The 14135-nt window shown below is 39.2% G+C and overlaps 1 protein-coding gene across 1 annotated transcript; it reads left to right on the top strand.

Moving 5' to 3' along the window:
- Positions 1-7821: 7821 nt before the first annotated feature.
- LOC107220209 lies at positions 7822-13565 on the top strand. Its single transcript, XM_046743123.1, has 4 exons — positions 7822-7860; positions 8685-8741; positions 10080-12693; positions 13278-13565. Exons 1-4 carry the CDS (start codon positions 7822-7824, stop codon positions 13328-13330), a joined length of 2763 nt encoding a protein of 920 aa, XP_046599079.1. The 3' UTR covers positions 13331-13565.
- Positions 13566-14135: the final 570 nt, after the last annotated feature.

Raw genomic sequence — 14135 nt, 5'->3', positions numbered from 1 at the left:
ATGCATTAAAGTCAGGTCAGTGCCACTTTCTAGATTTTTCAAACCAATCGTTATAATGTTGTTATAGTTCTATTTTCTTCAAGCAGAACATGAAAATTTTTGCGACGACAATTTAAAAGTGGATATTTAATTAAAGATTCATCTACGTTACCAGTAGCGATGAAAGTATGTGTATCTTTAACAGCACAATGGCGCTAGACCATTTCTATGCAAATCTAATTATAAACAGGCGTAGTTAATAAGAAAATAAAATGAATGAATCAGATTTGTGTCAGTATTGTAAGTGAAACTAGGAAGCCCCAAGATATAAGTTTTTATTTCGTAGAAAAGCGCACACTTATGGTTGGCAATAGTTGGTTGTGCAAATGAGCAAGCAAGGAAACATTTTGCTGCATTTTTTTAATTTTCGCGTACGTCCTGAATAGTAATTTTTTATTTTTGCCATAAAATCCCGATAAAACATGAAGTTTGTAGAATTTCACCACGGAAGAAAACAAATGACTGTTGAACAGTTTTGAAAAAAGTATCTAACAAACTAATCATCACATGTAATTGATAGGACCTACATGGAATCCAAATATTATACGCTGTACCGGTCGATCCTTCTAAGATATTCCTTGAAGCTCTTTTGATGGCCATTGCGTTCTCAGTTGGTAGGCACGCCCGAGTCGATAATCCAGTTATCAGAGTTGAACGATCTTTCAACGATTATTTCTTCCACCTTATTAGCGGTAGCACATTCTACAGTGCCGCTGGCTGAATTAGGTTCGCAAAAACGGTATTCCAGACGCATACGCGTTTCTGCTGTAAGAAGCAGTCGAAAGAATCGATACGTAATCTCGCATCCTCGATGCAAATCAGCCGCATCGAGAGAGTACAGAAATAATAGACCTGCAGGCAAACCATATGCGAGTAATAAATTACGCATTCTACTACCGACTACCGTATGACGACCTACACTCTGCGTTTTTACACGATTAGCGCCAGTCGTTTGTCTTGCAAAGGTATTTATTTTTTGGTGTCTTCACGTACGCATGTATCACGCGCAAATCAAGAGTGTGCGTTAGGACTTCTACATGTGTGTACATCGGGTTTTTCCGGGTACCCGGAATTGCATGCGAAATCTCACGTAGACTATAACGTCGTAGTTATGACGGGGTAATTGTGCGAGGCGAACGATGAAGTATTGTAAATGGTAAATGCGAGTGGAAAAGCTGTATCGCACACATAATTACCCGCCAATAATTTTCACCAACTTTTGTATTTGTGTCCCGTAACACCGGTGATACAGTTAACGGAAAAAAATCTGATTGATAACGAGGGATTCGTCTCCAACATTGACATATTATTTTCGTTTCTTTTCAAATTTAATATTGCTCATCCTTGCATCTTTGTATCCTTTCCGCATTTCCGTTGGCTGGCTAAGATTTGCGGGGCAAGAAAGCAGTGCTGTTCCAATTCGTTGACACTGGCCGCGACATACATTCTCTGAATTTCTTGGAACGTGATGATTTCATCACGCATGCAGAAGCGTGTAGAAATTTTTTTTTTTCTTTTGGGAGGGTTTTTTTCAAAGCATTGCAAAAAGATGAAAATTCTTTCTTGTTTCTTGAAAAACAATTTCTCAACATCTCTGCGATCAAAAGATTGAAAGGTGTTCGCTGGCTGCTTTATAGAGATTTTTTACTTTCATCAGTTTTGTCTTAAAGAAATCGAAGACTCTGAAAAAGGTGACAGAAATTTTCATTCGTTAATGAGAAAGAAAATTTTTCTCTACGACTTTCTCCAAAATAAAGATTATTTATATTAATAAGCATTCCCGGAACCTTCGGCAATTTACATGAAACCATGCAATGGAAATTGGAGGGGTGACTTTCACTGAAAGTGTTTTATGCGAACTCACCGACGTTTTTATTTTTGTTAATATTATATACATTCACATGTCTTATAGCTGCGATTATCAAACCTAGAATCAGTTAAGGTCAAATTCGAGAGTTTATCCTGTAGATCTGAAATTATTTGTGGTGACATGAGTGCAATAAAAGTTTATGTGATTTGGAATTTTTTTTTTTATTTTTTTTTTTTTATTATTAATATATATTTTTAAATATTTCAATTTCTTCAGAAACAAAAAACCGTACCGTAACTTCAGATTACATATCTATTTTAGCTATTTGAATAATGTTTGTTCTGTAAAATTCTGTGCCCTAGATATGAAAAAGCCCGTACATAAACACAAAAAAATATACGCAAATTACATACGCTGGCAACTAGATAGAATTCAACACTGGTGAAATATTTCCAGAACAAAATATTCACACATACTTGTATAACAAGTCCATTATTCCCGGAATAATATGAAATTCACCGACAATTTCCTGAAATATGTAGACGCTGTACCCCGATCAACTGATTTATCCCAGAGAATAAGTATAATTAGACGTTTCACAAGATTCTTTTACAGATAACCCTGCAGCAGCTTTCTGAATACATACGTTCGCTGCCAATACAGACATATCTATGAAACATTCTACAAACAATTATATGGAATTTGTGGTAATTAACGAGCTTTTCGGAGAGAGGTAAAAAGAGCCTCCATATTACGTACACGAAATTGTAAATAAATGCATAAAAATAGTGTAAGAAAAAAAATATATCGCTATAGAACTATTTTAAAATGAATAAATCAACGCGACACATCAAATCATTGATTTATGGCAAACATGTATTCCCTGCGTTTCCGGATTTGTAACGGCTCTGAAAATGCGATCATCGCGTTTGCGTGACGTCAGGCATACCTACCTTCCTAGTTCGTCTGGATCGACGGAGTCTCTCATAGTTAAGACGTAATAGTTAACTGCAGCCGGAGAGACGCATGACGAAGCTTCGAGACGGGGATGCGAACGTGTCAGAGGCGCAGCATTCCGCGTAACAACCTGCCAACGTAAACCGAGTATGTGGGGACGACGTCGATGTACATCGCATGTATCGGAGTGTCGGTATGGCCTTTACGCTGACCCTTGCTTTCACCCGGTAGCGTCTCCGGTGGTCACCTACTTCGGGCCCCGCGGAATGACGTAACGCCCAAGAACCGTACAATTATATCGTTACAGAGACTGAATTCCGACTAAAATTACGCCAAATCTTTCACGCGCTGTTCTATTATGTTACATATTTATAAGTTGGTGAAGCTTCGGCCCGTAGCGTGGACGCTATATTGCGATATTCCCAATCTTCTTAATTTTTTTTTTTTTTTTTTTTCGTGGCTTGTAATTCTCTTATCCACGAATTACGCGCACACTCTGTAAACTCGCCTGCATCACATCAGCGGTAAGAAGTATTGGGTTGTATTCGCGTGGCAGGTTTCATTTCGTTAAATAATGAGTGGGGAACACAGTATGAATTAACTTTGGTAAACCAGGGAGATGCTAATTCGGTTATGTCGTAATTACTTCCTGAAAAGTCTGATGTGTTAGAGGAATGAAAAAAGCATTATACGATTTTGGGTCATCGGCAATTACTGAAAACGATTGTAGGTTTCACGTATAGGATTCGCAGTTGATTGTTCATCTGGAGATATCAATTGCCAAGGTTGTGAAACCTGAAATAAAAAGAAAAGATAGTCACCCTATTGTCAAGACAAATCAAATTTCAGTTGAGAAGAAAGTATTTTTCTTTTTTTTTTTTTTTTCATAGACAATTCAATTTTGGTGGGTATAACTGACAATAACGAGAAGTTTGCATTTTCTTGTTTAGCATAACTTAGCGGTAGATCAGTCAATGAATATTTGTCAAATTTCCACTGTACAGCGCCTTATGTTATTTTTTTTCTTTCTAAAAGATCAAGTACCCGAACAATGATTCGAGATGATTTTTGGACAACTATTTTTTACACATCTTGAAAATAGGGCATTCCAGATTAAAGAATCGGAAAGACTAATTTCGCCCTTGCGTGCCATCTTTATGCATAAAAACCGACTACTCGTTGACAGCTGCTGTCACCACATGGCGACAGTGACGTCATCTACACCAGGCCAATCAACGTCGTTTACGGAATCGTACAGAAAGAAAAGTAAATTAAATTTCAGTTGAAGAATGTAAAGGTTGAGAGTGGTTTGAATAGAAATCTTTGAATGTTAAAAATATCGTATTTTATCGAAGTATTATAAAATAATAAGAGAACAAGAGGGATTCTTAAATCTCACGATAATTCTAATTCAAACCTTTGATACGAAACGCATTAGTCAATATGTTTGTGATAATTTATATAATTTTCCCGAAACTGCTTGCAACTGTAATCGATTCCTGAACATTAATAAGCCAAATCCCTAATTGTTATCAGAAATTCGATTCATTAATTTCAAAAAATAAGTTTTACTAGAAAATAATTAAAACTTGACCGAACTCGTACTCTGTATACCCATTTGTATAAGTGGCTCTCATTGAACTGGTTCCGTTATCGAATGCAATCTGTGTTACGGCAAATGCGTTCATTGTCAATCAACATTTTGCTCTACTGAATATGTAGGTGAATCTACAGATCTACATTTTACCGTACGATATATGATTGCATTTTCGGGTACCAAAAAACAGGCAACAAAAAGTGTAGGAAAAAATTGCTCATCTTTCAGCAGCGACATCCCTGGGAGAATATTTGTACTCGAAATCATAGCTCAGAAGTATTTCTACCGTACCATCTAGGCGCCCTAAGATCTTGTGATTTTGAATTAGGCGCCAGCTCTTTTTACCGACGCAATTCTCTTTCCTTCCGACGTTATATGCTATCGACCGCTGCTACCTTGAGGATCCGTTACCTTTGGCCACGCAGTATCAGCCTCCGCAATCCTGAGATAAAGTGATTTTTCTCTGTTGCACTTACGACTGATTTACCGGAGAAGATAAATCACAAAATTGTGATGAAGCTTTTGAGAATTTTTCACTTTTATTGGCTAAGTCTATTTCTTCAAATAGCTCAAAGAATAGCTTCGGAAACTTTTGCACTTTGCAATTTTGGGATTAGAAAATTAACGTACCGTTTTGTGTCTCGTGACGTTGACGGATCAAAGTGGTATTCACAGAAGCAGAAAGATTCAAGGGAAAAATTGAGAGCGATCTCTGTTGAATTGTATTTCAAGGGAAACTCACATTCAAGATAATCAGTATTAAATATACTGTATGAAACCACTCCACCGTATAGCAGGTGCCCAAGTTGGGGTTTAAAATATATCTATATTAAGGAGAAAGTGATACACCTTTGTCTCGGACGTGAAATTCTCCTGAATTCATTTGAAAAAATGATGATTAACTGATTGTATTCTTGAATCAATGTGTAAGTGTAATATTACCTTATCCGACTACTTATGTTAGATCAAAATCTTGACGTGTGAATAGTAAAAATCGTTCGAAGAACAGCGTTTAGAATAGTACGCAATTGGCTAAAAAAATTGGTAGCAAATTTTGAAATGTCTTTCATATTTCTGTGCAATTAAAGTTGAGCAGAACGTTTCAACGCTTATGAATTATGTGAAAATTTGTTTGTTATTAAATTTTTGAAGAATGATCGCTGAATTGTTTGAGACTCCATGAAGACCAATTTACTTATAGTCATAACAGTTTATATTGGTATGAATTTTCGCTGAAACAATTCATTGTACTGAAGTTGAGTATACGAGTAGAATGCGTGAGCGCACGTTGATAATGCTGCAACTCCAATTACATTGGACATTCAAACCGTCTGTAGCTCAATTGGAAAACGTTGTAGTGAGACTCCTTTCTCTGCCTTCTTCCGCTTTATTCTTGTTTCTTTTGTTTAACGAGGGATCCAACTTAACGCGATCATCCACGATCCAAACCACAACAACTGCGTTTTTTTTCCTTCTGGGATTTGTAGTACATGAAAACTGTAGAGTAGTTTAGTATATGAAAAGATCTTCCCTGATTTTTTTTTTTATTTTAGAAATCCTGTTCCGTAGTTTTCACCAGATGAAGATTACTGGCAATCGTTGAAATCCAATCATTGTCAATCGATGATATTTTGGAATTTAAAACTCGTATCAACAAGCACAACATACAGTGATTGAATCAGTTTTACATATTTTTAGAAAGAAAATATACTACAAATTGATTCTAATCTATTGATTACCAAAATTAATTTGAAACGTAAAAACTGACATTTCGATAATTATAAAATTTAAATTTTTTCCCACAATTTCTTGAGGAAAACCAAAAACTCTAAGCTCCTACCTAAGATAGGAATATCTTTATTGGCTTGAAGGAAATAATTTTCTTACTGTGCAAAAAGGCAAACTATCGCTGAAAATTTCAAGAGATGAATGTTTCACCGTTTGCAGTTTATTTTTCAATTATTGCGACACAGATTTTCTAAAGCGTTAAAGATATACCTTCTTTGTCAGGTACTTGAGATTTTCGATTTTCTTCAAAATTTTGCAAATAAAAAATCGTTGATGTCCAAGTCGTATAAATGGTTTTTTGCTTCGAAATCAATTTTGAGCCGCCAAAACATTAGTTAAAATAATAAAATAAATTTACCGTTTATCGTTTGCCAAAAATTTAGATTTAAAATAAATGTAATCAATGCCTTGTTTTTGTGGATATAATTTTTCAATTTCGATGTATCATCAGTCGAAAGTTACGGAACTTCAACAACCGCTAAATTTCAAAAATAAACTAAACTGATGAGAACCGCGAAAAAGGCACAAAAATGTTTAAAAATACCAGGGAGGGTACTTTCGCATATTGCAGTGTAACAATATCTGAAAAATATAAAATTCTTAAATCTTAAAGTAGTTAGAATTTTTACGAACCTAATATATAAACTATAATATAAACCGAACGAAATATATATATATATTATTTAGATCCTAATACGATAGTTGAGAAAAGAAAGTACGGTAGGCAAAGAAATTCGAGCCTCAAATTTATGTGTTACTTTTATTTCTACATTTCTTTCTTCTTTTTTCTCTCTTCAACAGTCCGGATAATTTACATATTTTCGGTAACTCGCCTGCGAGTCCGTATAGCGTGATGAGAGGTAATTTTAAACACTGAGATCCATTTTAATGAAAAGCTCTGATACGGGTTCACATGAGTTATATGCTTCCGCGAAACTAAGCGATTATCCGCACTCCGCTCGCCTCTGCTTCCGCTTACAAAACGCGCAGGTTATACCCACAAATATATGTATACTTACGTGTAGTGTATACCCTAGTGAAATTCTGCCTTCGTTCAAAATCCTGTCAAATTGAATGTCTGTTTGGCTCACCTGGAAACAATTATGGAAAGTCTGAATTCTTGGCATAAATGAAGAGTTAGCCGACCCGGAAGCGAAATTATTTCGTTCATCGGAGAACGTCGCAATTGCAGGTGATCAAAATGGCATATTTTTTCTGTAAAAAATTGAGACAGATTATATGGTGTAAGGACGACGGTAAGATCATTCAGTGATAACAGGTATTGTCTTTCGATCATTACGATCGAAAAAAAAACGTGAAGACTATGTAGAATTTGGAATTCCCAACGAAATATGCTATTCTACATTTTTCCCATAATTTTATACTTATCACGACAGAGCGGATTGTTTACCTAGCTCTGTCGTTATAAAAGTTGAGAACTGCCTTTTTTATGGTCTGCGAAATATTGAAAGTCTAGCGTTCGTTTTACGCACATTAACGAATCGGATACTCAAGCCTAAGCAACACTGAAAGTCGTAAATATTTTATGGAATTTAAGTTGCCATTAATTGTAGACTCACAGCTGCGAGTATGCCGGAGCGATTGAACTTCGATCATCATCAACGGTAATATGGTGGAATGTAAATATTTGGCTGTACACGATGTTAAGGTATATTCTTCACTAAATAACGGATAAGGATAAAATGAACAGGGTTTGTCATACGAATAATAATCTAAATCGTTTGAATAGTTCGAACGTTTTGAAACCCGGTTATGCATAGAGGATTCTAAAACAATTGTGGAAGATTTCAAACGATAGCAAAACATCACGCATCAACGTCCGTGGAGGCTTATAAAAAATCGTATACGATGTACCGGGGCCTTCAAAGCTTTGTCAGTCGGTAAAAGTTTAAAAATTTACGTGTCACGTCATCACAAAATACGTGATTCTTCGGCTGAATATCATCCGAATGCATTTAAGTAACTTTTGTGAAATTTGGGATGGCAATTTGTCCCCGTAAACAAAAACTCACCACACACGCGCGCATAAGAGTAAAGAAGTATTAGTACACGAATATACTTGTAACGAAGCGTGATTGACAAAATTAAAAGGAATAATTGAATCTCATTTTAGAGTGATGTTTTGCACGTTAAACAAATATTAAAAACACTTCGTCCCGTGCATTCGTGTCTCGATAATGCGAATTAATGGCGAGAACATGATCACTTTGCGTGCCTGGATATTGTGTTAATGATTTTATCATTAAAACTATTAACACATGTAACACTGACCGATATAAGCTGCATGAGCAAGGTACCCTTAGATACGCTTTCACGAAATTATCCTGATATATTGGATTACCTACCTAAAACATCGGCACTCGCGTGCTGGTAACTTGGCCGAATAACAACGCTCTAAGTTTTCCCGAGTAAAGCCGAAGCCTTGGCCTCGCAAATAATTTGGTCAAATTGGATTTTCCTCTTCAGGTTTAGAATGTCGTGCTAATCGTTAATCACCTTCAGCAGGCTGGGCGGCCGTCGTTTGCACCGGTAAGCAAACCTACCCTCATTTCAGTGCGTCTTATCGGTCCTCAATGACACGGTTTTCCTTCGTGTGAAAGTACCGAGCTCTTACTTATTTCAACAATTACGGGAAAGCCAAAAATTCTAACGGATATTTCGGCCGTTACAATAGAAGGGTAGTTTTCACTTTTCGGCTATATAAGTCAGTGGATTAAATCAGCCGTGGCCAGTCCATATAAAACCGTAGTACGGTGCAAAAGTCTTCTTATTTATTTTATTTATTTCACTCATAACATAATATATATTTATATTTATTATTAAACTACGAACTTTCGTTTGGTACTATTAAGTGCGCGGGTGTGTAAAAAAAAAATGAGAAACCAGGTGCGATATATATTACAAATATTTTTTTTTAATTGCCAATCCACATTTGCGGTACAGTTCTGTCATTCATTGTTACCAAAATACGGAATCAGTGATTTACGTAAGCGCATAAGTATATAAATATGTATAAAAGTTTGATAGTCGTGCTACATAAAAAAGCAGAAATTTTAATCAAGGAGCCCTTCAATCTCAAAACGTTGTCAAACATATCATTTCCAACATTCTATGGTGCTGGTGATAATCATGAGAAGAAATTCACGCTGTTTGCTTTTACTATATTAAAAAAGAGAAATCGAATCAACGATTAAAATTCTTTCATTTATGCATCCAGGACGAAACATCCTCTCCGATTGAGTTTCTGTTAAGTTGTGAATTTTTAAACTCCTCTTTTAATTCTGGAAGACATTCGGTATAGAATTCATGTTTTTTTCCACAAACTGATAATCACGATCCACTCTATAAAACGATGAAAATGCTTCTCAAAAAACTCGGCATTCTCTTTTTCGAAGCTCAGGCTACATGTATTTGGATCTTGTACTGCCAATATCATTTTGCAACTATCATCATGTAATATCGAGAACAGCGAGTGCCGTTCCGGCGCTGGCAGATCGTATAATTATCGCTGTCAATAGCGTCTCTTCGAAGAACATATAATTACAAAAGACGAAATTAACCATTTGAAGAACGCTATTCTCGACGTAAGAATGACACACTTAATACGTACGATCATGTTGTTTAATTGCCGTAATCCGCGTAATAACATAGCACGGAGTCACGGCTTCATAGTGGGTAATAATCTAGACCTTACTTTTATGTACCGTACCGACAAACGTCGAGACACATAATATCTACCTGCACGCCTTTCTCATCCCATCAAAGTGTCTAGTACCTAGTGTGTAGTATGGACCAACTACACTTTAATCCTCCTTCACGCCCACGTTTCGTCGATTTTAATGGATTTTTGAATTTTTACGTTCCTAGATCTTATGGCTTTCCATCCTCGGACTCACTCTGGCCAGACCACCAAACCAGATCGATTTAACAGCGTCCAAAGGACTCGAGAAACTACAAAGGCAGAGAACATTGAGAAGTATATGGCCATTCACATCCTCAGAAACCACAACTGAGGCCCCAGAAATCTACCCAGCTTCGGTGCCCGAGAACAACCAATGGTTCGTCCAAGGTGAGACGGCAATACCCGAGGGAATCGATTTGACCAAATATCCGGTTTGGAAAATCCACAAGTACAACGGCATCGATCTTCACCCGGTAAATCTTCAGCCACAGAACCTGTACCCGCCGGAAGGGGACATTATTGAGGTGGGATATGCGCCGGGCGCAAGTCCGTCCTTGGACTATGCTTCGAGTAGTTACTCCAACGGTTACGAGCAATCGCAACCTGCCCATGAGACTTATCCCACCGGATATTTACCGACGTATTCATCCCAGTCGGCACCGTATCCTCCCGCAGTAGCGAACCAAAAATCTGATGAATACCACAGCTCCAGTTTCACAGCTGAAACCGACGACTACAACATCCAGACACAACAGAAGTATGAGACCTATGTTTCGCCACAGTCGCAAACTCAGGCTCAGCCACTCACGGGCTACCCACAGGCTCCACAAATCAACTATGGACCACCGAACTTGCAGAACGTTGACTACCAGAAAGGGCAAATGCAGATGTACGGCTTGGGCGAAGGCCAGAGCTCTCTGGCCCAGCCCCAGTCGGTGGACGGAGAAAAACCCGACTTGAGCTTCCTGGACAATCTCGGTGGCCTCGGCGCTTTTCTGCCGGAAGTTAAAGACGACGAGAGTGCTAGTAACAAAGAAAACACCGACACTTCAAGTTCAGGATTTTTCGAAGGTTTGTTCTCCCGATTCCGTGGAACGACCGAAGCGCCGATTGCAGAGATTGCTGAGGAAGAGAAGCCAGCCAGCAGCGGGGGATTTTTATCCTCAGTATTCGGCTTGGGTTCCAACACGACTCCGCGACCCGAGGACGACGCTCCGACGACGCAGTCATCAGGGAACATTTTGTCGTCGCTGTTGTATGAGCCACAAACGGAGAGAACAGTGGTGATCCCACCGACGACTTACTATCTGCCGAAGACCAGGGGCTCCTACATTGCCATTAAACTACCGGCGAACACTGCACAAGAGACCGTTACGAGAATCGTTGAACCTTACAAGGGTGTGTCGAACATCGCCATCTATCAAGCACCCTCGGTACCTTTCACACAGTACGAAATCCCACACGTCGCTGGTCTGACCGTGGACTCTAAATATCCTTACAACCTTGCAGAGTCGGAAGTGCGGAACTCAGGCTCACATGGCTTGGCTACAAACATAGATTCTCAGTCTCCTGTCATCTATGGTCGGACCTCACAGTCACCTCCCAACGAGCATCCCTACTACACGCAAAATCGCGACACCTACAAGCCCCCGGGTTATGAAACGGCTGCATTTGCTCCGTACCAAGGTGGCGCTCAAGGTTTTGCGCAAGCGCAGTACCTGCAGTCAAACAAAGGAGTTCCTCCTCCATCGGGTCAACCGATATACTACTACCAGGAGGAAGATCGTTCACAGAATTTGGGAAATTCCGATACACGGCATCAGAGTCAACATATTCAAGAAATTTTACAAACGGAGGGACAATCATTCGCGTTGACTAACTCAACCAGTTACGATCAGGATCAGAACACCCGAGACCAGCAGTACCAGGATTACGATACTGTCCAGGCTGTACAAAGTGCGGCCGTAAACGAAAATGAGCCGAAGTCGTCTCCCCAGCTGTCCGATAACTTTGTACCTTCCTTGGTCTACGGACAGGGTACAGGTAACATAGGTAATCAGGTGACTTTCGACGTTGGTAGCGATCCACGAAACCGCGGTAATAGCGGTGATATTTCGTCCCAGGACTTGGACGACACAGAAGCCCTTGTCGAAGAACTGGTACCACCGAAGAATAACGAGCCATTAACCACCGTCCCGGTTTATCAGATCTCGTATTCGACTTATCAGAGTCCTGAGAATCCTCTAGGGCCAGCAAGGACCTACACAACTCCGCCGGTGAAAGACGCAACGAATTTTCAAGATGTTCCGTACTTCGAACAGGGTGACAACAGCCGTTTCATACAAGATTTGTCGGCGCTCACTTCGTACGGAACACCGACGAATTCTTATCAGTCCGATCCGTTCGTTTCTGCGTCTTCGCAGGTGATAAGGGTTGCCGTTGACGCGCCGAATTCGGACAAGGTCATCGACAGGTCGGAGGTCGGCGTCAATGCGGACGAGGACACGGTGCGCCTTGCACCTGTAGATGAACAAGAATCGGGTACGAAGAAAGGCTCCGGACTCATGCGCAAGGTTACGAAACGGAGGAATTTCGCTGATGGTATAATGAGTAGTAACGCGCAGACGAGATTCACGCCGGAGGGACAGACACCTACTCAGGAAACTGACGTGTCGATGGTAATTGGAAGTGAAAAGGATTCGATACCGGAAGTAAGAGGCAACCGACAGTTTAGTGGCACGACCGTAATCGATGGCTACTCGAGAGTGCAGCATGAACACCATCAAGTTAGTGCACCAGGTGAGTAAATATACGCTTCGCCAACGTTTTACTTATTTATCTATATAAACCTACTATCCTCCAGGTTCATGGCGCCATCGGTAGGGATAGTTTCACGAGATGTTACAAAATTTTATCACCACAATGACCGAAACCTCGTTTGAAAGTTGAAAGCGATCGTTTTTTTTCGGAGTTCCTTTTTTACTTGCTTCTCTTTTTCCCTCTCGTTCTCATGTCCGATAAAAAAAGGAGCTGTATAATGGACTAAAAAATAAACACGAAAGTTCCGCTCAAAAACCGAATTCAAGTATATGAATATGTGTGTTTGTGTGTGTATATATATACATATACATTCACAGGATGCATTTATGGTTACGAAAGTTGAGTTTTATGCGAAATTTTGTCGAAATCACACCAGTCGTCTACTACAGCGATCAGGTTTCTGCGCTGACTAGATAGGAGCACACGAGATCACGCGAAACAGTCGTAAGGCATAAATATGCCCATGCTCCTTCGCTGAGGGAATCACCATTAGGGATATTGTATACAGAGTCACGACGTATTTAACCTGCGTTCCGTTACAAGAGTGTGTATTTCTGTCGCAGATAATGATCAGACCATGGGGCTGCCGGTTAACCATGCGCCAGAAGCCGTTTAAGTCCGTGCAGTGAGCCAAACACGACGTCCTAGAGTGCCGGTTTGCAGAAGAAATCGCATACAGAAATTATCCTGAGCAGAGTAAACCAGATGTGTAATTTTATTTATTAGTAAATTATTGTTGCGTCGAGTGCGACGTTATAATACCAATGTCGGGATCTCTCTTCGATTAGATTTTAAGGCCCACGTCGACCGGCTGTATATTTTATATAATAAAATATTCTAAACATGTGAAATATGCGAGTAGATATGTATTTATAATTCTAGCGTTTATGATCGAAGTCTCGAAGCGACCACGAAATATACCTCTGTCCATACATATACATAGACACAAGAATATGAATACTTTCAACAGAAAAGAAGAAAACGGTACGTATATTGCATACCATATAAACTTCGTCGCGGGTTATAACGAATTATTGCCATGAATAAGATAATGATTTATCAAGAGGCAAGGCTTCTCGTTAGACGTATCACCGATCGTTAGAAGATATCTTGACCAATATTGCTGCGGCGTAACCAGCCTGCACCACCATCATCATCATCGTGCATCGTTAGCCGTATTTCAAGTATAACTGGTAATCTGATGAAAGATGAAAGATCCGCAGACGATTACGTGAATCCAGACGCAGTCGAGGTACATGTTCATTGAAAGTAAGTGAAACCGTGCTGAAGATCAGTTCAACTTTTACAAACGGTGGCAAAAACTGTTACAGTATATCCAATCGCCTCACTTTATACGCGTATGAAATGCCTACATCACACGCGTTCACACGTTTATAACACATAACATCGTGGATAAGTAT

Source organism: Neodiprion lecontei, chromosome 6 (assembly GCF_021901455.1).
Source record: "Neodiprion lecontei isolate iyNeoLeco1 chromosome 6, iyNeoLeco1.1, whole genome shotgun sequence".
NCBI lineage: Eukaryota > Metazoa > Arthropoda > Insecta > Hymenoptera > Diprionidae > Neodiprion > Neodiprion lecontei.
This window is presented reverse-complemented; position numbering and strand designations above follow the sequence as displayed.